General features: G+C 39.3%; 1 protein-coding gene across 2 annotated transcripts in view; it reads right to left on the minus strand.

Annotated features, from left to right (window-relative positions):
- ACSL3 (acyl-CoA synthetase long chain family member 3) overlaps positions 1-23,785 on the minus strand; it is a gene marked incomplete at both ends in the record, with an annotated part of 38,070 nt that extends 14,285 nt beyond the window's left edge. Inside the window, 9 exons of one of the 2 annotated variants that reach the window (XM_080688963.1) lie at positions 738-910; positions 1,910-2,049; positions 3,738-3,809; positions 4,046-4,169; positions 5,125-5,275; positions 7,680-7,818; positions 9,214-9,323; positions 11,094-11,271; positions 23,408-23,785. In XM_080688963.1, the coding sequence (XP_080545089.1) occupies positions 738-910; positions 1,910-2,049; positions 3,738-3,809; positions 4,046-4,169; positions 5,125-5,275; positions 7,680-7,818; positions 9,214-9,323; positions 11,094-11,271; positions 23,408-23,785 (1,465 nt within the window). Of the gene's footprint in view, positions 1-737; positions 911-1,909; positions 2,050-3,737; positions 3,810-4,045; positions 4,226-5,117; positions 5,276-7,679; positions 7,819-9,213; positions 9,324-11,093; positions 11,272-23,407 lie in introns of both variants that reach the window. The other variant, XM_080688962.1, reaches the window with a different exon arrangement.
- Between the last annotated feature and the right edge of the window lie 1,471 nt (positions 23,786-25,256).

Below are 25,256 nucleotides of genomic sequence, written 5' to 3' on the forward strand. Positions count from 1 at the left end.
GCTACTCAGTCTCACAGCACTCAACCGCAACCTCTCCCATCTTTCCCCGCATGTAGGTATTTCAAAATGAGATCAATGTAGCCTCCTTCCCATCCACTGATGCCATCATGTCCTATTAAGTTTCATTAGGAATAGCTCACAGCCAAGCTGGAATAAGCCTGATAGCTTCCAAGGAGCTGGGAAAAGAGCCTCCCTGCTCCTATGAAATACTACTGCACTCTATTTTCTCCTGCAAGATCATTCCAACATCAGAAACAGAACACTTTAAAGAATGTTACTTAGAGCCGGGCATGATGGCACACACTTGTAACCCCCGTGCTTGGGAGGCTGAGACAGGAGGATCACACGGGTTCAAAGCCAGCCTCAGCTACTTAGTGAGGCTCTCAGCAACTTAGTGAGACCCTGTATCCAAATAAATTATAAAATAGGGCTGGGGTTTAGCCCAGAGGTAGAAAACCCCTGGGTTCCACCCCCGGTATCACAAAATTATTGCACAGCACATAATATGAAAAATTACTTTGGATGAATTAATGACTATAGAAGAATTTAATACATTCTAAAAAGGGGTATATTCTAAAAAGGGGTAACAATCATAGTTCCTGAAATTTACCACTATTCTGCTTTACTACTCTTCATCAATATAATTTTTTAAAAACAATTCATACCAAAAATGAAAGCCAGGCACTGTACCCCAGACTCTGATGGACCCTTAAAGACAGTTCAGGGACAACACTCACCTTCTGTAATTGTTCCAGCCCCAGTTGACTCAGTAAGTCCATATCCCTGACCAACAGGACAGCAAAAGCAGATGTTCATGAATCGCTGTGTGGTTGCAGAAAGTGGAGCACCGCCACACAGTAAAAGGCGAATATTTCCACCTAGCAAGCTTCGAACTTTCCGGAAAACAAATCTAAAACAATAATGATCAGAGAATGACAGGATTTTAAAACTGAATGGCATTTTCCAAATCTAATTTCTCAATTTTCTTATACAAGATATTAAGTGACTTATCTGAGGTCACACAGCAAATCCAAGAGACTCTCATGACTCTACTACTTAAATCTTAATTTTCAGTGCTTCATTCAAGTACAAAAGATATAATTTCTTAAGTAATATTTGAATTCAAATTTGTCAGGTTCAATTTTGAAGAGTAATGGAAGTCCCTTATTTATGCCAGAGCAATTCATTTTACATTCTTGTGTATATATACTTACACACAAGCTATATATCATTGATATTATTGATATTACGTATTCACACGCTATATATCATTATTTCTGTACGTTAGTAATGAGAAATCGCATCATTGTAATTTTTATTAAAAGCAAATTAGCTGGGCGTGGTGGTGCACACTTGTAATCCCCGTGCTTGGGAGGCGAAGACAGGAGGATCACGCAGGTTCGAAGCCAGCCTTGCTGGCTTAAGAGACCCTGTTTCCAAATAAAAAAATATATAAAATAGGTCTGGAAGTGTAGCCCGGAGATAGAAGGGTTTCCAGGAACCCCAGTACCACCAAATAATAATAATAATAATAATAATAATTTTTTAAATAAAAGCAAATTTTTTTTTTTTTTTTTTTTTTTTTTTTTTTTGGTGGTACTGGGGATGGAACCCAGGGGCCTTCTACCTCTGGGTTACACACCCAGACCTATTTTATATTTTATTGGAAACAGGATCTCTTAAGCCAGCTGAGGCTGGCTTCAAACCTGCGCAATCCTCCTGTCTCCACCTTCCAAATGCAGGGATTACAAGCATGCGCCACCACGCCCAGCTCCTTTTGACTTTTAACAATAAACTTATGTCTTATAACTATCTCAATTCATAGGATGAAATGAACTAAATCATTCACTGGTCGAGAGGAAAGGGAAGGGAAGGAAAAGAGTGAGTCAGAAGACGGCTCTTTCCTTACCTGTCACACAGTGGAGTACTACGTCCTTTTGAAATCTGTTCCATCTTGTAGTTATATGCCAGAATAAACAGATTCCTTTGAAAACTACTCATGTCATTCACTTTATTCATGACATTTTTGTAGATCCGATCCATAATTTCCTAAGCATATAAAAATGAGTTAATATTTTTACCAGCTGCCTTACATGGTTAAATCTTAACATCTAATATTTCATTATTAAGGCATTCAAAAAGATATATTTTATCAGGACTAAAATTTTAAATAGATCCACAATTAGTTTAGAAATAAAATTATTTATTTTTATATATATATATATATATATATATATATATATTTTTTTTTTTTTTTTTTTTTTTTTTTTTGTACCAGAGATTGAACTCTGGGGCATTCTACCTCCGAGCTACACTCCCAGGCCTATTTTTTATTCTTTATTTTGAAACAGGGTTTCACTGAGTTGCAAAGGGCTTCACTAAGTAGCTGAGGCTTCCCTCAAACCGTGATTCTTCTGTGTCAGCCTCCCAAATGCTGGGATAAGTGTGTGCCACGCCTGGCAGCAAAAATAATTTTTAATAGCAGAAAGAGATACACAGATGAGTAATAGGAAAAAAAAAAAAGGAATTCCTTAAGACAGGAGACTACCTTAGTGATTATTCATACTGCTTTGCTTATTTATCTTGTTAATTCTGAACTAAAAACTAAATTCACAAAATAAACCAATAAGTATTTGAGTTTCAAATACTTATTGGTTTATTTTGTGAATTTAGAAACTCAAATACTTAATGGTTTATTTTGTGAATTTCATTTACATATTTGCTCACAAAAGGACCATGGTTTGTATTATTGTTGTGGCTGTGGTTGTTTGCTGTCTTATAATGTTATACCAAAGAGATTTTCCTTGTCTGAATTATATTGTGCTTGTTAGGTCCACTACTGTGACCTATAAATTAATGACAAAATAATTTTTCCATTCCAGTTCACAATTATATTAATGTCTAAATGAACTCAGAATTTAAAATAAGATACTACTTAAGAAACTACATTTAAAGAATTTCCAAAATTACTGCTCAATTATGTTTGGCTTTGGAATATCTATGTAACCATGCTCAATGTAAACATGTAAGTATCTGAGAATAATTCCCAATACTTTCAAACAAAATCAAAAAAACTATATAAAGGCTACAAAAGGAGTCAGAAGACTACTGCCATTCCACCTCTATTATCTTATTCCCAGAGCCCCTTTATTCTAGGATACATAGTGATTCACAGGTAATTCATCAAGATTTCTCTGTTATTCTTTTTGGTAGATAGGCCAAACTTTCTCTGAGGACTCAAAAGATATAATGTGCAGAAGGAAGTGATCTCAAAGCCTTCTACCTCCTGCCGTGCTTCAGGTTTCTAACTAATCAGCAGTCAGATAGCACAAAAAGGATTTTAACAAGAAGCCATGTAGGGAAAGGAGCTGACAATATGTCAGGCTGAAACTATGTTAAGTGTTTAATAAATAAGAAAAAAATCACCCTGTCAACTTGGCTGATGATACTTCTTTCATACTCAATGTTAAGTAATGATCAATTCTCAGCCTGGTATGGTAGCGCACACCTGTAATCCTGGTACTTAGGAGGCTTGAGGCAGGGGGATTGCAGGCTAAAAGTCAGAGCACAGTAACTTAGCGTGCCAAGTTTCAGAATAAAAATTTAAAAAGGGCTGGGGGTAGAAGATTCAGAGGTAGAAAGCTGCTGAGTTCAATCTCCAGTACCACAATAAGAAGAGAAAAAGGTCGTGGAGAAGGAGGCGGGAGGAGAGAGAGCAAGCAATGGTCAGTTCTTACCGGAACGGCTGCCATCAGTGTTGGCTTCAACATGGTTGTGTCCCCTTTGCTTCCCTTTTTTATTTTTGAAGACTATAAAATAGAAAAAAAGAAAGTGGTTCATATAAAGCCATCCTTATTTTAGAAACTAAGTGGAATTCTTAGAACAAAGCCCATTATAAATTCATCATTTTAATGTATTTATATTCTAAAAAGCAAAAACTTATTTTTAGATGACTATTAACTTTATAAATATATTGTCACACTGACAGAAAAAAAAGTGTTAAAAACAATTTTTTAGTATGCATTTCCAGTCACAGAACATTTACCTGATCTGCTAAGGTCTGAGGTGAGGAGTAGCCGATGCGGCATCCATGAGAAAGACAGACAAGTTCAGCACTTAGTTCTAGAACATGGGCCAAGGGCAAATAGCCAATATATACATCTTCCTCTCTAAAAAAAGAGACATGAGAAGCAAAGGTGAGGTGTGTGCTCTGCCAGTGACTGCACTGGAACAAGCCTGGCAAGAACCTGCAGGCATCCATTTGGGCCCCTGCTGGCAGCGGGGGAGAGACACAGGAAGAGATAGATACTGGATGCTGAGGATGTCATGGTAACCGTGTGTTTGTGCGTGTGCATGTGGAACTTCTGTGCAAAAAGGCATCACAAAATCCAACGCTATCAGCCATCCATATCCAACCGTATCAGCCATCATGGTGCTGATCCCAGCCCTGGGATGTTTCCTAAACATTCCCTTAAACTTCCATCTGGTTTCCTACATCTGTCTGTTCCCACTGCATTATGTCCCCCACCCCTGCGCCACTGGAGTCTGTCTGAGAAACACAAACCAGGGACTGTGAAAACGGAGCTCAGTGAGTATTTACCGCATAAATTAAATCACCTCTGTACCTGAACTACATTTAGATACAAAACTACCCATGCCAGACAATTACACCCACTGATTAAAATAATTGAAGAGATTTATAACTATGAAGTCAGTTAAAATTCATACTTTTAAAAAAGGTATCTGATAAACTATATTTTAACCCTCATACATACAACTTTTTAATTACTATTTTTTTTTTTTTTTTAGTACTTGAAGCTGAACCCAGGGGCATTCTACCTGAGCTATACCCCCAAGTTCTTAATTTTTTGTTTTGAAATAAGGTCTCCCCAAATTGCTGAGACTGGCCTTGAAAGTGCAATCCTCCTGTCTCAACTTTCCAATACTGAGATTATAGGCATGTTATAGTTAATTTTAATGCGCTTTTCTTATCTAAGAAAAGGCCCAACATAAATAAATTCAAGGGAATAATCTAACCATACAATATTAGAATGACGGAGTTACTATTATAGCAGCAGGTATCAATGCTGAACACTTACTTGCTGTTACCCGACTACAACATACCCCAGTTTTGGAATTCTCCTCGCCATCCCCGTTATGCCAGCAATGATGTTGCTGTGCGAGATCATGACGCCCTTGGGAAGTCCCGTGGACCCGCTTGTGTACATGATGACTGCAATATCGGAGGGCAGTGGCTTGCTATGAGGTTTGCTTTCTGTATTGGAGAAAAATAAGTGCACACTTCTGAGAAATTCAGCCATCACTATTTTTTTCATAATCAATCACTCATTTTTTAACTCAACACTAAAACTCATAATAGCACTCAACACATAGGAGACATATATGGTATTAGGACAGCTAAGTCCAGGATGAAACAGGAGGGATAAAGAAAAAGAGAAGGTGAGAAGATGAAAGTAGATGGTTTTAAGTGAAAAAGTCAAGAAAAGCCTCTCAGAGAGTTGTTTTTTAGCAAAGACCTAAATAAAGTGAGGGAGGGCACTATTAAAACCCTGAAACTGGGACGAGAGCATTCCAAGGAGAAGCAAATGGGCGGCGCAGAGGCTCTCAAGCAAGAGTGCTCAGCATTCGCAGAGCCCAGCTCGTACGAGGGTGATGGGAATGAAGGGAGGAAGACGAAGAATGCCGGGAAATGGTAGTGAGCAGCAGCCAGGAGCGCGCACATCAGGCCTCAGAAGCTAGGCTAAGAGCTCTGGACTTCGCGTAGGGCCTCACAAGACAGGTTAAGAGCTCTGGACTTCACATAGGGCCTCAGAATCCAGGCTAAGGGCTCTGGACTTCACACAGGGCCTCACAAGACAGGCCAAAGAGCTCTGGACTTTGCGTAGGGCCTCACAAGCCAGGCTAAGAGCTCTGGACTTCACGTATGACCTTGGAAACCAGGCTAAGAGCTCTGAACTTTGTCTGTGATGGGAAGAAATGTTGCTTTGAACAGAACATGTCATCATCAGTGACAAGGATGACTTTGGCTGCTGTGTGGCAACGTGACTTTATAAAGGAAAGAAAGGAATCAGAGAAACAAAAGGCTCTTCTAGTAATTCAACTAAAAAATAGAAAAAAATTCTTTAAACATATTCCCAGGAGAGTACACCTTTCCTCTCCTGCCTGTCTAGACAGATTTCTTTTCTTTTTGGTACTAGAGACTGAATGGAGGGGCATTCTATCTCTGGGCTACACCTTCAACCCTTTTCATTTTTTACTTTGAAACAGGGTCTCAATGAGTTGCTAAGGGCGTCCTTAAACCTGTGACCCTCCTGTCTCCGCCTCCCAGTACTAACTAGGGTTATAGGTATACACTACCACTAAACAGATTTCTTAAAAACTGTCGTCATTCACATCTTTCACATCTGCCACTGGCTCCTTCAACACACAGCATCAGTCTCCACCACTTCTGGAACACTATCCTTCCTAACATAGCATTTGCTAAGCTGAGTGGCCCTTCTACCACCTGTGTCACCTGACCTGTCCACACTCCATCCTGCCAATGAACTGTCCAGACCTCCTTCCCTCGGCTTCCATGAGCCACACAGAACCTGAGTTCTTCCTTCCTTGACTGGTCCGCAGTGGCCTTTGGGGCCCTCATTCTGTGTGGATGGCCTCACCTGCTCCCCTAGCCACAATACCTGATTCTAGTTTCCAAATCCCCTAAGCCCAAACGTAACTCAGGTGTATTACGCTCATACGCCCACTAAATGTGTGCGTCTGCGTATCCCACCAGCACCTAAAACTCACTATACCCCAAATGAATGTCAATCTAGTTTCACCAGCAATGTCAGTATAGCCATGGCTCTAGGCAGTGAGGATTTACAACAAATTAATCACCAAGTCTCCAGCTACTAAGAAATTAAGAGTTCCAGCATCCCAGTGGCTTTTGCAGTACCTCAAAATGCCTGTACATTCTCTAACATTTTCTGATGCTTACCTGAAAGTCCTAATTTCTATTTTTTTTTTTTTCCAGTACTGGAGATTGAACCCAGGGGCATTCTACCTCTGAGCTACACCTCCAACCCTATTTTTATTCATTATTTTAAAACAAGATCTCACTAGGTTGCAGAGGTTCTAAGTAGCTAAGGCTGGCCTTGAACCTTCAATCCTGTCTCAGCCTCCCAAGTACTGACTGGGATTACAAGCATGTGCCACCACACCTGGCTTTGAAAGTCCTAGTTGGAGATAAAAGTTGTTATCCCCTCTGGAAGGATAGAGTTGAAGCAGGGAATAAAAGGAGGGCTCCAGGGTTAGCCATTCTACCTATTAATATAAGTGATTCACATGGGTAAACGCAATGGAAGTATTTATAAAACTAACTTTAAACTATCCAAAACTATAAGAAAAAGGGAAGGAAAACAAAATGATATAAAAAGGTATTTTAAATTTATTTCTAATATCTATAGCTTTTAGAACTTAAATAAACTAATGTTGATGTTTTTCTTTAAACCTTTCTTTTTTTAAAAGCTAGATGACAGTACTCCTAGAAGAATCCACTTGTCTGCATCTAGACAAATGATACAGGATCTGATCTAACTTCAGGACGGTCTTTGCAACAGTTCTGGAGAACGTGGTGACTGGAGAGCGCAGGCAGGACGGAGGGAATTGTGACCTACCCGAGCTGGCCTTTGCTCCCAGGGCCTGCACTGCTGCCATGGTGTGCACGATGACACCCTTGGGGAACTCGGACCAGGTTGGTGGCTTCCCATCAACAGTGATGATGTGCCGAAGGCGCGGGACCAAGGAAACTATATCCTGAAAAAGCACAGGCATTCATGTTTCCTACTTTCCAAATAATTCAGTGATCCAAGAAAAGTACCTTACTATGCTCTATGACTTATTAACTTTTTGCCTCCAAAAGGCAAGAGAAAAATGGACTGGCATAAGGAAAACTTTTTTACGGAGAATTATTGGTCTAAGTTTAACTCAACACTAAAACTCATTATAGTAGTCAACACAGAGGAGACACACATCGTACTAGAAGAGACAGCTAAGTCCATAATGAAACAGCTGGGTGTGGTGGTACATGACTGTAATCCCAGTACTTGGGAAGCAGAAACAGGAGGATCACAGGTTCTAAGACAGCCTCAGCTTCTTCCTGAGGCCCTCTGCAACTTAGTGAGACCTTGTTTCAAAGTAAAGGATAAAAAAATAGGACTGGGGTATAGCTCAGAGGTAGAATGGCCCTGGGTTCCATCTCAGTACAGCAAAAGAAGTATCTTTTTAACATTTATAATACTCATTATTTGGTGGTTAGTAAATGAATAACTAATTAAAAATAAGACCCTTCAAGCTGGACATGGTGGCACATGTTTGTAATCCCAGCATTTTGAAGGCTGAGATAGTAAGATGGCGGTTCACGGACAGCCTCAGCTACTACTTAGTGGGGCACTTTGCAACTCAGTGAGACCCTATTTCAAAATAAAAGAATAAAAAATAGAGCTAGGGGTGTAGCTCAAAGGTAGAATGCCCTTGTACCGAAAAAAAAAAAAATAAGGCTCTTCAAAATAATAAACTTATTTAAAATAGACTAGAAAACAGATTAGTATAATAAGTCCTTCAATTTAGACATAGACATCTTAACAATTTGTAACTCTGATCTCCCTATGAATATGAATATACATGAAATCTACTTTTTGTGTTCTAAAGGAAAAGAATGGCATGTGGAAGTACTAAAAGCTTGCAAGGATAATGTCATGTTGGGATATAGAACGTCTCCTGAAAGAGCCCACACACTGGCAACTGAAAACTGTTCCCAGGTGAAACGACTAATCTCATGCGTGGGCAAGTCCATCGTGGGTCAGCGGCCTGCCTCGGGGAGGGGGGCAGGCTGGTGTGGTTACGAAGGCAGGGCCCTGGGGGGAGGCTTGAGCACTGCAAGGTCTCTCATCCCCTTCCGTGCTCTCTGGGCTTTCCACCACCAAGGCCTGTGCTTCTCAGATGCGGCCTCGCCTAACAGAGGCTGAAACTTCCACCAACAGGAGCAAATAAATCTTCCTCCCTCTAAGCTGTGGGCCTCAGGTATTTGAGTTAAAGCACTAAAAATACTGATTGAAGCAGATATTAAAGACTTAAAAGATAATAAAGGAATTAAGCATCAATAATAAAGCCCATCACCATAAAAAGTATCAGTTATAATACAGTCCTCACCTTCAACTTTGTCTGTAAAAGTTCTTTACTAGTGATAATGTTGGTCACCTCTGTTTCATTTAATCCATGAACAATAGCTGGACCTCCTAGGGTTGCATATAACGTGACAACTATAAGAAAAAGAAACACAAGTCAGTTATTCACACTGTTCATGAACTACTAAAAATAAGTAACTCCTCTGGAATTAGACTTGATTCACAAAAAACACTGTGAACACTAGATTATTAAATTCATAGTCTCTGAGAAACAGTGTTGTTTTCTAAATTATTTTAATATAATCTATCATTATTATAGCTACTCACACTTCCCCTTTCAAGATTTCCAGTATTTTAGGATGAGTATTTTTATCATTTTACTCTATTTCACCTATAGCTATTACTCTGACATTAATATAATGGGAAGGAATTATAAATGATTTCTAAGTTTGAAATCTTAAAATTATTGACTACCTGGTACTAAACTGAAAAAAAAAGGACACACACCAAAATAAGATGGCACAAGAAAATAGAAAGATAGCCAGGCAAGGTGGTGCACACCTGGAATCCCAGTACCTGGGAGGCTGGGACAGGAGGATCACAGGTTCAGGACCAGCCTCTGTCAGCAACTCAGTGAGGCCCTGTTTTAAAAGAAAAAATAAAAAGTACAGCTCAGAGGTAGAGTGTCTCTGGTTTCAATCACCAGTATTGCCAAAATAAATAAATAAAAAAGGAAAGAAACAGCATGAACAAGTGAAACAGTAGCACTGCGTATGCTCAAGCAGAAAAATCTAAAAAACATTCTTAGAAATGTTGAAATTACAGAAACAGTAACATGGATTTAATTTTATTTGTGAAGAACTAAAAAATTAGAGATAAAATGATTTTGAAAATGAAAATTCTTAGGCAGGCACGGGAGTGCACACTTGTAATCCCAGTACTTGGGGGACAGAGACAGAAAGATCGTAGGCTCGAGGACAGCCTCAGGAGGTAGTGAGACTATCATCGACCTAGAGAGACCCTGTTTCAAAAATTAAACTAAAAATATGGCTAGAGATGTAGCTTGGAATATGCCTTGGTTCAATCCCCAGCATCAAAAAAGAAAGAAGAAAAAAAATTAGTTTAAAGCTTCTCAAAAGAAGCACCACTATAAACACAAACCTGTGGGAACAAAAAGGCAATGCTTCTTTTATGGCCCTGGAGATTGAGCCCAGGGGTCCTCCACCTGCAAGCTACACCCCAGCCCTGTTTTATTTTTATTTGGAAACAGGGTCTCGCAAGATTAACGAGAGTCTCACTACTTGCTGAGGCTATCCTCTAAGCTGTGATCTTCCCGTCTCCACCTCCCAAGTACTGGGATTACAAGTATGAGCCAGCACGCCCAGCTAACAGCAATTTTAAAGGGGGACTCTTAAGCCAGATGTGGTGGCTCATGCTTGTAATTCCAAGACTTGGGAGGCTGAGACAGGAGGATCACAGGTTCAAAACCAGCCTCCTCAGAAACTTGGCAAGGCTCTCAGCAACTTAGAAAGACCCTGTTTCCAAATCAAAAATAAAATAGGATTGGGGGTATAGCTCTGAGGTAGAATGCCCTTTGATCCAATCTCCAGCACACACACCAAAAAAGTATCATTCCTGCCAGGCGTGGTGGCGCACGCTTGTAATCCCCACGCTTGGAATCCCCACGCTTGGGAGGCGGAGAAGGGAGGATCACACAGGTTCGAAGCCAGCCTTGCTGGCTTAAGACACCCTGTTTCCAAATAAAAGTATAAAATAATAGGTCTGGGAGTGTAGTCCGGAGGTAGAAGGGTTTCCAGGAACCCCAGTACCACGCAAAACAAAAAACAAAAATTATTCCTAAAAGACCTAAGTCCACTCTTCCAGAAGGCAAGAAAGGCTACTTACGCTGAAAATTATACATAAAACATGCCTGTGCTGCAATCATCCACTCAGCCTTGGTCTCACAGAAAATGGCAATGTTGGTCTTTGGTTTCTGACCCAACATCTGTAAGCCATTTCCAAAATTAAAGGCACGAACGAAGACATCTTCATAGGAGAGCCAATTATAATGCCCAAGAATAACCTGATAAGACAAAAAATACAAACAGCTTTTAATATAACCAAAATACTAATTTACAGAAAGAAACTGAGATACCCTGAATTTTGTAACAGATCAAAAAGTTTTATGCAGATAAAACTTAGGGACTGATAAAAATTAGAAACTGAGTTTCAAGTGAAAATCTATTCCAAAAATTAGCTTTTTTATTTTTAATTCTAGGAATTGAACCTAGGAGTGCTCTACCTCCAAGCTACACACAAGACTATTTTATTTTGAAACAGGATCTTGTTAAAGGCTGTTCTCAAATCTGCGATCCTTCTGTCTTAGCCTCTTTAGTACTGAGATTGCAGGTGCTCTAGCTAAAAATTAGCTATTGTGTAATATCTTCTATGACAAGTTAAATCTTATGCTCAATCTTTAACTGTGACAAGATTTGGCTTTTTTTTTTTAATTGATGGGGGCTTTCTCTTTGGTTCTCAATAACATTCATTTAGATGGGATCTTAAAGGTTCTGGACAAATACACATATACTGGTAATTTACTCACAGATTTTTTTTTGTGGCACTGGGGATTGAATCCTGGGGCATTCTACTTCTGAGATGCAACCCCAGTCCTATTTTATTTTTTATTTTGAAACAGGGTCTTGCTAGGTCGATTAGAGTACTTGCTGAGGCTGTTCTCAGGCTATCTTCCTGTCTCAGCCTCCCAAGTACTGGGATTACAAGCATGCGCCACTACATTCAGCATAGATCTTCTTTAATTAAATGAGTTAGGTGTTAATTTAAATTTTAAGCTAGAACTAGGCACTGTTGATGCCAAAGTTTTACTTTCCCTCTACTTAAAATTATGTCTGGATTTCAATACTAGATGAGCCATAAGTAGAAACTGACCTTATTCTCCAAGCGAATAGAAACATTTATAGCTGTTCAATTTGAATTATTCTATCTAAATCAGAATAAGCAAAGCACAGAGGTCCCTGCTTATGCAACCAAGTGTGGACTAATTATACTATCCATCAACGTCCCTATCTTTAAGCCTTAAATGTTCACTGGCACCCCCAGGCTTTTAATGTTTTGTGTTTACATTGGAATCGCAGGTAATATCAAGTTTGTATCAATAATAATTGATTGAATCCTTTTAAGATTGGTTAGCATATTTTTGCCCTCAGCAATTTTCCTTAAAACAAAATCATAAATTCCCCAATATGTATAAAGGCTGGATAAAAAGCAGACTCTGAAAAAATATACAGACAGTTCCCAAACACAGCTGTGTTATTCATATATATCTCAAACACATTAAAAGTCATCTGACCATATTATTAATATGCAAACAACATTCAAGAGATTTCTGGAAGAGGTTGGGTGAAGACAGAAATGGAGTAAAGGATGAATGCTGCCCCCTAGTGTCCTACTCAATGATAATGCTCAGAAATAGTTTTGACGGATCAGGCGAATGCCATTTAAGATGATACTTATTTAACTGTAATGGTCCCAAACTCTCACCTTGCTCTGCACCCCCACGAAATACTCAGCACAGGGAGCTCCAATGACTTCAAAAGGAGCTCTGCGGGGGTGAGAAGACAGATGAGAACTGGGCCAAAATGTGCAAGAACTGGATTATAATTATTACCATTGTAAGATCCAAAGATAAGATAGAGTTCCCTTCTAAATTCTAATGTAAATGACAGGCTCTCTAAATTTCAAAGAATACGAGTATTCTGAAAAGACACTCAAGATCAAATGTATAAACTCATGCAGTGGTGTCACTATGTGGCAAAGAAATAAAATCACAGATTTAATTCAAGGGTAATGCTTCCTCATATATACAAACGCACATTTAAAAATGTAAGCTACAATCTGAGTTTCAGTTATTACTTAAATGACTGAGTCTTTTAGTAATTATATTTCTCATAAAAATTACATTTAGAGGACCATATTTACCCTATAATTTTATCACTTGCACTGCAGTTTCTAATCCTTTGTTCTTTTGTCCCTATGGTTAGCCCAACCCAAGATTAAGCTCATTAATTTATCTTCCTTTATTGTTAAACACTGCTGCAGAGTAATACTCCACCTTGTTAAATACCACCTATAATCCAGCACCAGAGATCACCACCCTATAATCACAGTATGCTTCCTACTATATTCATTTTTTTCACCCTCTGAAATAGCTTTGATACCTTCATCCTACTTCAACATCCTCCCTTCTCCACGTCTCTGTGATCAAGCACCATCTCACACTTCACTAGACAATCAGAAATTAAACAAAAATGCCCTTATCTACCTACCATCGAACTTGATAACCTACACAGATCTGTAACTCATACTGGCCAAACAGCTGAGTGTCCCTGACAAAAACCAGACTCCCAAGGGCTGTACTTCATAGGACTCCCCAAATTTCTATTTCCCCAGTCCAGACCTTCCACCACTTGGATATCCAACTTTACCTATTGTGTTCAACTATACATCTAACTATTCCATCACACTTGGCAAACTCCGAAATTGGGAAATTCTCCATTTTATCTAATTCTCCATTTACCTCCCTTCTGCTCCTTTGACTCACTATTCTACTGGTCTCTCTCCTCGTTTATCAGAAGTCCCTTTTGTTCCCTATTTTCTCTCTAGCTTCCACATGAGAGAAAACATACGACCCCTGACTTTCTTACACTCACTGATCTCACTTAGCATCATATCCTCTAGTTCTACCCATTCCTGCAAATAGCATAATTTTACTGTTCTATATGGCTGAGTAAAATTCCGTTGTGTATATAACATACTTTTACTTATCAGCTAAAAAAATTGTAGATTGTTTTCATAACTTAGCTATTGTGAATTGTGCTATTATAAACATGGATATCATGCATTGCCAGAGTATTCCTTAGTTCTTTTGGAAGGACATGGAGGAGTGGTATAGCTGGGTCACATGGTGGTTCCTCCATACTAATCTCCACAGTGGTTGTACTAATTTGTATTTCCACCAACAGTGGATAAAAGTTCTCATTTCCTCACATCCTTGGCAGCATTTATTACTGTTTGTATTCTTGATGACTGCCATTCTAATTGGAGCTATATGAACTCTCAGTTTTAGTTTTGATTTGCACTTCCCAGTTAATGATGTTGAACATCTTTTCATATACTATTGGTCATTTGTATTTCTTCTTTAGAAGTGTCTATTCAGGCCAGGTGTGGTGGCACACCCTTGTAATCCCAGCATTCAGGAGGCCGAGACCAGAGGATCGTGGTTCTTGGACAGCCTCAACTACTTAGTGATGCCCTTCACAACTCAATGAGACCCTGTTTCAAAATAAAGAATAAGTGTAGCTCAGATGTCGAATGCCCCTGGTTTCCATCCCCAGACCCACCAAAAAAAGAAAGAAAGAAAGAAAGAAAGAAAGAAAGAAAGGGAGGGAGGGAGGGAGGGAGGGAGGGGGGAGGGAAAGAAAAAGAAAGTATAAAAAACAGAACTCAATTCACAATTGCCAAACTATGGATCCAGCCAAAATGTCCATCAACTAATGAATGGATTACAAAACAATAGAATATGTACACAATGAAATTTTACTCAGCCATAAAGAAAAACACAATTACATCATTTACAGGGAAATGGATGGAACTGGAGAACATTATGCTAAGTGAGATTAGTTAGTCACAAAAAACAAGAAATCGGATGCTTTCTCTAATATGCAAAAGCTAGGGAGAAAATGGGTCATAGGAGGAACTCTAGACGAAGAGGAGGATACCATAGATGAGCATAAGGCAACCTGAGGGAATGAGAGGGGGAAAGAGAGAAATTCTCTAATGTTCACGACGTACATTAACAAACATATCAAAGTGAATCACTAAGCCAAACCTGAGAAGGGGGAGGGGAGAGAGTGTGGGAAGGGAATTTGGTAAGGGCTAATTGTGTGATGTGTGCATGCATGCCTCCACCATCTTGTATCCCATTAAGATGTATGACTACAATGCACCAATAAAAAATTATAAGAAAAAAATAGGGCTGGAGGTGTAACTCAGAGGTAGAATGCCCCTGGGTTCTATCCCCAGTACCGCAAAGAAAAAAAAGAAGCATCTATTCAGTTTAATTAAACTTTTTCTGACTGGGTTACTTGTTTTTTAACTTTAACTTTTTTAAATTGATTGTATATTGTAGATATTCGTCTTCTATCAGAGCAGTAGCTTGTCAAAGATTTTCCCCATTCTGTAGGCATTCTCTTCAGACTCCCGATTGCTTCCTTTGCTGTGCAAAAGCATTTGAATTTGATGTTATTTACTGGTTCTCAGTTTTATTTACTGAGCTTTGAGGGTCTTATTGAAAAAGTCTCTACCAGAACTTATATGTTGAAGAGTTGGTTTTCTTCTAGTCAACTCTTGAAGAGTTTATGTTTTCTTCTAGTAATTTCAAAGTTTCTGGTCTAATTACTAGGTCTCGATTCATCTTGCATTCTCTTATGCAGCAAAAGATAGGGGTCTAATTTCATTTTTCTGCATATAGATATCCAGTTCTCTCAGCATCAAGATTGTTAAAAAGGAAGACTTCCGGGAAGATGGCGACGGAGCAAAACGGGGCTTACAAGCTCCGCTAACAACCAATCTCTATTACCACAAAATCAGCGCCTTTCATAGCCAGAAAACACCATCAGCAGAGAAACAAAAAATGTAATTTTAAGGGACAGAGAAAAAAAGGGCTGGAAAAACGAGACACCAGAAACCAGACCGCAGTGCTGCAGCCGGAGCCACGGCGTGAAGCAGTGGGCACCATTTTGCCTTGCAGCACCAGGCTCCAGAGAGGAAGGGAACTCATAACGGAGCTCAGAAATCAGAGAGGAGATAGGCCGGCCTCACGCCCGAGAACGCGGCAGCAGCGCCTTACTGCTGGCAGCAGCGGCGAATTCACTGGACGGCACCAGACCAACGCACTCAACAGCCCACCAAACTCCAGAGAGGAGCGGCGGACAGCGAGTCGAGGTGAGCCGCTGCGGAACAGCCGGGCGGGATTCAGCAGATTTCTCAGCGCAGAGAGCAGCTAAAGCTCCCAGGGGCTGGGCTCAGCACACCCTGCAGGAACTCAGAGTGGAGTTCAAAAACAGAAAAGAAATACGCCAGCCTCATAGCCGAGGGCGTGGCAGCGGCGCCATATTGCTACCGGCGGCAGCAGCATCAAATTCACCGAGTCCACGACAGCTCCATCTACGCACTCAACAGTGAGTCAAATTGCAGCCCCTAGAGGAGAAATCCCAGTACTGTACTCCCAGGGACTTGACCCAGTGGGGGAGTGGTGGTGGCAGAGATATTACACCATAGGAGAACGCTCAACCTGGCACACCCCATGGTCTAAAGCAGCCTCGATTGACTCCCTGGGTCTGAGACTCTGCGATACAACCCAGTAAAGGAGTAGTGGGGACTGAGATACCACAGACTCGAGATCCACAGCACCTTAATTGAAGTCGTAGTGACCCAGGGAAGAACCCAGAGAAGGCACAAACTTCCGAAATCATGGGAAAGAGGAATAACAATGGAGCAATGAATGCCCACAACCCCACAACATCAGAACCTGATAAAACAGAAATGCAGAGATTTATAGATCAAATCAGGAAAATAACTGTAAATAATAGAGGTGTTTCGAAAAGAATTCAGAGAGAGCCAAAGAGAGATAAAGGATGCAATTAATGAAGTAAAGGCCTCAATTCAAAGCACAAACAACCGATTAGACCACATGGAGAATAGAATCTCGCTCCTAGAAGATGATCATTCAAAAAATGAACGCATAGTTTCTAATTTAGAAAAAAATATCCGACAGCAGGAATCTGATTTTGAAGAAATATGGGCCCATTTTAAGAGAGCTAACCTAAGAATTATTGGAATAGAGGAGAAAAAAGAAGGTTAAACCAAAGGGATCAACAATCTTTTCAAGGAAATAATAGCAGAAAATTTTCCAAACATAGAGCAAGAGGTCGATACACAGGTCCAGGAAACTTATAGAACTCCCTTTAGACAGGATCAGAGAAGAGGATCACCACGCCACATAATTGTCAAAATGACCAATGTGGAAGCCAAGCAAAGAATCTTAAAGGCAACAAAAACAAAGGGCCAACTGACATTCAGAGGCAAACCAATTAGAATCACTCCAGACTTCCCAAACCAAGTCATGAGAGCCAGAAGGGCTTGGAGTAACATATTCCAAACTCTGAAAGAAAACAACTTCCAGCCAAAAACTTCCTACCCAGCAAAACTTTCTATCAAATTTGATGGGGAAATAAGAAGCTTCCACGACAAACAGAAACTGAAGGAATTTGTCTTCAAAACCAGCGCTAGAGAAAATACTCAAAGAGATTAACTACAAAGAAGAAATAGGTAACACACACCGGAACCAGAGAAATAAGATTTTCCATCCAACAGACAACTAAGATTGGTTATCTGTGGAGATTCATTATTTATGTTAGTCTTTTACCTATCTCTAAATTGTATTGTTTGCTTTTATTGTTGCTAATTTTTAGGATTTCTAGTCGGAATATTAATATACCTTCAGATATAGCATTTGGAAATATTTTATCCCATTCTATCAGTAACTTTTAACTCTGTTTACATTGTCTTTGGCTATATAATATTTTTTTATTTTTTAGGGAGTTTGTATACTCTTCTGTTGCCTGTGCCATTGAAATCACTGCCAATTTCAATGTTGTGAGGTTTTATGACCCAGATTTTCTTCTAAAAGTTTATAGTATTAAGATTTATATTTAGGTCTTTTATCTATTTTGAGTTAATATTTGTATATGTGTTAGGTAAGGGTCCAATTTTATTCTTTTTCATGTAATTATTATTTTTCAACAATATTTAGTTAAAAGATTATTATTTCCTCCACCAAATGTTCGTGGAAACCTTGTCAAAAATAACTTGACAATATATGTTAGAATTTATCTCTAAGCTTTTATTTAACTCCAATGGTTTATATATCTGCCTTTAGAACAGTACTACACTGTTTCAATTATTGTAGCTTTATATGGTTTGAAATCAGAAAATATACATCTTCTAGCTTTGTTCTTCTTTGAGATTGTTTTGGGTATCTAGAGTCCATATTCCATATCAGGATAGATTTTTTCTGAAAAATAAATAAATAAATGTATGATAGCTTCACCTAAAAAAAAAAAAAAAGAAAAAAATATTCTCTGGTAAGAAAGAAAGTAAAAAGAAATATTGAACTGTTATCTTTTAGTCATCAAAACTTGGTATCAGACAAATGAAACTGTTTTGTGAGATTATCATCGTTAATATTGGATAAATTGCTATAAAACTAGATGTCAACCACTAAGCCAAGCATGGGAAGGAGGATTGGGGAGGGATCGGGGTGGGGAATGGGTGGGGGCTAACTGGGCGATGTGTGCATGTATGTCTACAAAAGTATTTTCTTTATACCATTATGATGTATGAATACATTGCACCAATAAAAATAAAAAAAATCCAAAAAAAAAAAGATTGTTAAAAAGGCTGTTTTTCAATATGTTTTTGTCTCCTTTATCAAAAATCAGCTGGCTGCGAGTATACAGATTTGTTTCTAAATCTTCTACTCCATTGGTCTATTTGGCTGCTTTTGTGCCAATACCATGCTGTTTTTGTTTACTATAGCTCTATAGCATAATTTTGATATCAGATATTATGATAACTCCAGCATGGTTCTTTTTCCTCAGAACTGCTTTGTCTATTCAAGTTCTTCCATATGAATTTTAGGACTTCTGTCCAGGCCTATGAAATATGACACTGGTATTGACAAAAATTTATACTGAATCTATAGAGTGCTTTCAGTAATATGCCATTTTGACAATTTATTCTGCCTATCCACTAACACGGGTTGTCTTTCCATCTTCTAAGATCTTCAGTGTGTGTGTGTGTGTGTGTGTGTGTGTGTGTGTGTGTGTGTGTTACCAGAGATGGCGTCCAGGGGCATTCTACCTCCAAGCTATACCCCCAGTCCTATTTTTTATTCCTGGGTAGGGGAATACTGTGGATTAAGCCAGCCCAGAGGCATCCCACCTTTGAGCTACAACCCCACCCTAATTTTATTTCTTATTTAGAAGCACAGTCTTGCTAGATTGATGAGTCTCACTACGTGCTAAGGCTATCCTCGAACCTGTGATCCTCCTGTTTCAGCCTCCCAAGTACTAGGATTACAAGTGTGTGCCACTATGCCCAGCTCTTTTATTCTTTATTTTGAAACAGGGTCTCACTACGTTGCAGAAAGCCTAAGCAGCTGAGGCTGGCTGCAAACCTGTGATCTTCCTGTCAGCCTCCCAAGTACTGGGATTACATGGGTACACCACCATACCCAGCTGATCTTCTTCCATTCATGGTCTGTAATTTTCAATTGTAGCAGTCTTTAACCTCTTCAGTTAGATTTATTCCTATGTTGGCTTTTTTTTTTTTTAGGCCATTGTAAACAGAATTGTTTTCTGGATTTCTCTTTCAAAGTAATTAGTTATAACTGATTTTTTGTAACTTGATTTTGTATCTGGCTACTTGGTTGGATTTATCAGCTCTAGAAGGATTCTGGTTAAGCTTTAAGTTGCTCTGGTTTCCAGTCATTCTCTGTTCTTCATTTCAACAAGACATTTAGTACAGTGAGCTTGCTGCTGGGAAGACTGGAGTCAGATGAAACTAACACAAATTCCAGATCCTTTATACTCTGCACTTTATAAAACATATGAAACTTGAAAGGAAATGACAATTGTCCAGAAAAGGTGGCTGCCAAGATGGAAACAAAGCTTTGAAGTTCATTAATTTGAGGAAGTTGGGTGCATAACTCAGTGGTACACTGTTTGCCTAGCATGTATAGGGGATCCTAGGTTGGATCCCCAGCTGTACACACATACACATACACTACATATATGTATGTGTGTGTGTGTGTGTGTGTGTGTGTGTGTGTGTGTATGGAGAGAGAGGTAGGTTAAATAAGGTTAAAATAAGGTCTATACCATATATGTATTTATAGCTTTGCTATAACTGTATCAGACACACTCTGGGTTAAATCCCCAAAAGTATTGTTCCCAAAGCAAGGAAGAAGCTTCTAGATATTGCTACATCATTAGCTTGTTCTTCCAACTGAAGCATGGTAACTACTTTAATGCAGACACTTCATCAAAAATGTGTCTTCTGACCTCTTGCTGAACTTGATCTGGTTATCAGACACCAAGGGCAAAAGTCAGGCACTTAGCATCCTGTATCACAGCAGATGCCTCAACTGCCTCAGCACAATGAGTGTAACAAGAAACCAAGGGCTGGGGAGCCTCACGAGTTTAACACGCATTGAGAAACCCCGGTTCCCATCACAAGACACTGCCACAGCTGTAGCACAAGACCAACAAAATCTCAAGTCTTGGCCAACTGGTGGCAATGAATGCTTTCTTCTCCAGGAAGGCCAGCAGAAATAACTCCTTCACTTATACATAAAACCTACATGTTAATTCTACTTTCCCAGTGAACCTAATTTCAGACAAGAAAAAAATATGTTTCTCTCAGTCTATCTATAGGCTTCTGAAGAAAGTTTGTTTAACCATAAATGCTAAGACAATGGAAACTCAAAGCTATACTTAATAAAAACTCATAATAATGTACTACAGACAGAAAAGGCTGCTGACTAAAATCAACTCACCTTCTAACTTCGTGCTTCACATAAAATGTGTCCACCCAACAACAAAAAAAAAAAAACGTGTCCATCCTATTTCCTCTTGTACACTGTGCTATCCACATTTAGAGGATAATTATGACAGCTCTAAGATTTTTATGCTGTCATTAATATACTATTAACATGAATTCAGAAGTTTCAAGCCAAGCGTGGTAGAGCACACCTGTAATCCCAGTACTTGGGAGGCTGAGATCAGGTCTGAGGACAGCCTTAGCAAGTACAAAGATTCTCATCAACCTAGCCAGATCTGGTTTCAAAATAAAATAATAAAATAGAGCTGGGGATGTAGCTCAAAGACAGAATAACTCTGAGTTAAATCCCCAGTAACACACACACACACAAAGTTATAAGGCTTCTTTTTTCTTTTTTTTTACATAACTGGGAACTAGTTTAATGCCAGCAAAACAAAACTTATATTACATATGTGGGATATTGGAGAAAAACAAAGCCTCCTATAAAACAGAACATATATATATATATATATATATATATATATATATATATATATATATATATATATATATGACAAAGTAAGAAAACCCAGTCTTTTAATTCAAACAGCAAGAGAGACAAAAACAGATAAAAATAAATAATTTTAGATATGAGAAACACAGAAAAAAAACTGAGTATTAAAATTTAGTACAAAAAATGTAGTGACCCAGGGGTGGTGGCACACATTTGTAATCCCAGTGCTTAGGAGGCTGAGAATAGGAAGATCACAGGCTCAAGACCAGCCTCAGCAACTTAGCAAGACCCTCCACAATTTAGTGAGATCCTGTTTCAACATAAAAAGATAAAAAGAACTATGGAGGGGCACTCAATCTCCAGTGCAACAGTAACAACAACAACAAAAAAAGAATGTACACTTGTAATCCCCGCGCTTGGGAGGCAGAGACAGGAGTATCGCGCATGTTCGAAGACAGTCGCGCGCGCTAGCTTAGGAGACCCTGTTTCCAAATAAAAATGTAAAAATAGGTCTGGGAGTGTAGCCCGGAGGTAGGAGGACTTCCCGGAACCCCAGTACCACTAAATAAATAAATAAATAAATAAATAAATAAATAAATAAATAAATAAATAAATATAAAATGGGGAGCCAGTCATAGTGACTCATGCTTATAATCCCAGTATTTGGGAGGCTGGGACAGGAGGACTGCAGGTTAGAGGCCAATCTCAGCAAGTAGTGAGACTTCCATCAACCTAGCAAGATCTTGTTTCAAAATAAAAAAATAAAATACAGCCAGATTGTAGCTTGGAGGTAGAATTCCTCTGGGTTCAAACTCTAGTACCAATAAGTAAATATATACATACACACATAAATATAATTGAGGGTATAGGGTGAATACAGAATGCCCTTGGGTTCCACCCCTAGTAACACACACATTTAAAAAAGGAGCAACTAAAAAAAGCAGACTTCATTATTTTTAAATATTTGCAAATAATAATCTATTGGCTAGATAAAAATAATTGGAAAATCACCTTCAACCACATGACTTCAATTTCCAAAACATGCTAATAACTCCAGTCAAAGCTTACATTAGTTTAGGAGTAAAATTAAGTTTTTTCTAAGTCAGCAACAAGAAACAGGAAATGTGCCTTAAAAAGCAGGTAAACCGGGCATGGTTTACACACTTGTAATCCGAGTACTTGGGAGGCTAAGGCAGGAGGATTACAGATTTGCAGCCAGCCTCAGCAACTCAGTGAGGCCCTGAGCAACTTAGTGAGATCCTGTTTCAAAATAAATAAATAAATAAATAAATAAATAAATAAATAAATAAATAAATAAATAAAATAGGGCTACCGGTGTAGCTTGGTGGTAAAATGCCCCTAGGTTCAATCCCCAGTATAAGGAGGAATAAATAAAAATAAATTAAATAGGGAAGGAGGGAGGAAAGGAAAGAAAAAGGAAAGAGATCCTTGTCTCCATGTTACAGAAAAGGAACTAAGGCACGTTTATTAAATAACTTCCCTAAGTACATAAGCTAGTAAGTGGTAAAGCCAAGATTCAAACATATAGTCTGGGTCTGGAATCGAGGCTCATAACCCCAGTGCTTCTCTGCCTCTGATGACAGCTGGCTTTCTGTTTCAAATCAACAAAGGCAAGTTCCCCTAAAGTTGTATAAATAAATTTTTAAAACCATGCCAGTGTGACAACCAAAGTACCAAAACATTAAGCATCCACTGTAACCAATATGAAAATTAGAACAGCAGGTCCACACCCCAAACTCTATAGCCATCCATCCCAAACAGGCAGGTGGCCCTAGAAACCCGGGAGTGTGGTTTCAAACCCAAAACTACCCGAGACTCTATTCCAACCCACCCCAGGGGCTGCTGTCCGATGACTCAGGCTTCCCAGAGTCAGAGCAGCCTGCAGCCCCTCCCCGGCCACGTGGGCACGGTCCAGCACAATCAGGCTGCGCCTGTCCCCTGGCACCACTGGTGAGAGGGCCTCATATCAGAGGGAAGTCAAAGCACCCAAAGACCATCTTACCTTCTTAAAAATTTTTCCATTTGGTTGTACTTCATCTTCCTCACTTAAAATTTCACGTGTTCCCAAGAGTCTTCTGTCCTTAAATTTGTTTTTCGCATACATAAAAACTTTATCTAGTGTATCACATCCAGGGTACAACACTGAGGCCAGACCATCCAAACTATTAACAGATCGGTATGCAGACTCAGGTTTTGAATTTACAGGCTTTGCTTTAATTTGGTTTGATTTTTCTTGTCTTGAATCAGACAAAAGATAAAATGGAATGTATGTTATAATAGTATAAAGTGATACTATAAAATGTATGAAATATAAAAGGATGGGGTTGATGGTCTGTTTTAGCTTCATGGTAGATGGTTTTGAAGATGCGTGGTTATTCATAAGTGCTCAAAATGTAGAACTAAGAGATTTCAATGAGAATCTAGAAGAAAGATAAAGAAAATACATTAGTTCAAACTCATTTTTAAAACAATTTTAAAGAAAAATTCTTCACATCAGTTAGGCAAATGAAGACGTCTTCTCAATCAGGCAGGAGTTAGTGCGCGGGCTGCAATGTCCTAATGTTTCTAGTAGACTCATCTGTGTAGCACGCGCATTAGCAATGGAAAGAGGAACCTCCACATCATACTGTAAACAGCTGGTCTTTCCAACCTAACTCTGCCCAGCAGTGAGGGGGAAGCAAAGCAGAAGAGGGACACCACAGGTTTACCCGTTTGCTGTTTCTTACCATCTCACTACATTAAAGATGCCCAGTATTTACACACATGACACATTCTCCTCTCTCATGTCCCCAGCATCAGCCACTGCCAAATAATCCCTGCACTCTTCCCTAGTGAGCCCTGCTCTCACTCTACGTAATGGAAAGTAAATGGAGTTGGCAAATTAGCCAACTGAGGGAAGTCAAATTGGGAAGCTATAAGCCAGTGTGAACCGTGCTCAATCTGTACCTGATGTTCTTCAAATTTACTACAACTTCACTGTTCTAAGAACTAGGAATATAACAGTAAACAAACAGACTGTGCCTGCTCTCCTGGAACCCACACATTCACTGGAAGAGGCAGATAGCAAAGGCATATGCATGTATGTGGATATGCACATACGCATACAACATACGTAAGAGTAATGTGCCTATCTAGAGAAGAATACTATAGGCAGAGGAAATGGCTGTGATGTATGGAGATTTTTTTTTTTTGTGGTATTGGAGATTGAAATCAGGGGTATTCTACCTCTCAGCTACACTCCAACCCTATTCTACGTTTTATTTTGAAACAGGTTCTCAGTAAGTTGCTAGAACCTGCAATCCTCCTGTTTCAGCCTCCCAAGTACTGCAAGCATGCTCCACCATACCTAGCTAAAATACCGTTTTATGGTATGTTTCATGCCCCACTAGAGGCAAGGAGCCAGTAGTTTTCATCCCCTAACCCTCAGCTCCATGCTGCAAAAATTCTATTCCAGGTAAGTGTGGCTGAGATCTGAGGAATCCTTTCTTTTACCCAATTCCTACTCATAGAACAAGAGCACTAATCCAGGCACAGCAGGCCATGAATAATAGACAAGAAGAATTACCTTTGCTTCAGCTCGCTTTTAAGGTAGAGGTCCCGGGCAGGTAGAGAAACTCCAACCCGACAACAGCAGCTATATCTATGGCCTAGCTATCATTTGCAGAGCAGAGACAACTATAAGAAAATGAAGCCACTGGCCCTGCCCCATCTCAGTGGCACAAAGATTCTGCACAGGCCCACTGCTGTTTTTCTGACCTTGAATCTACAATTTCTGGTAAAACATCTAACTAGAGCCAGATGTGGTGGCGCTCGCCTGCGATCCTAGGATATGGGAGACTGAGACAGGAAAA

This window comes from Muscardinus avellanarius, assembly GCF_963383645.1.
Source record: "Muscardinus avellanarius genome assembly, chromosome: 2".
In the NCBI taxonomy this organism is placed as follows: Eukaryota; Metazoa; Chordata; class Mammalia; order Rodentia; family Gliridae; genus Muscardinus; species Muscardinus avellanarius.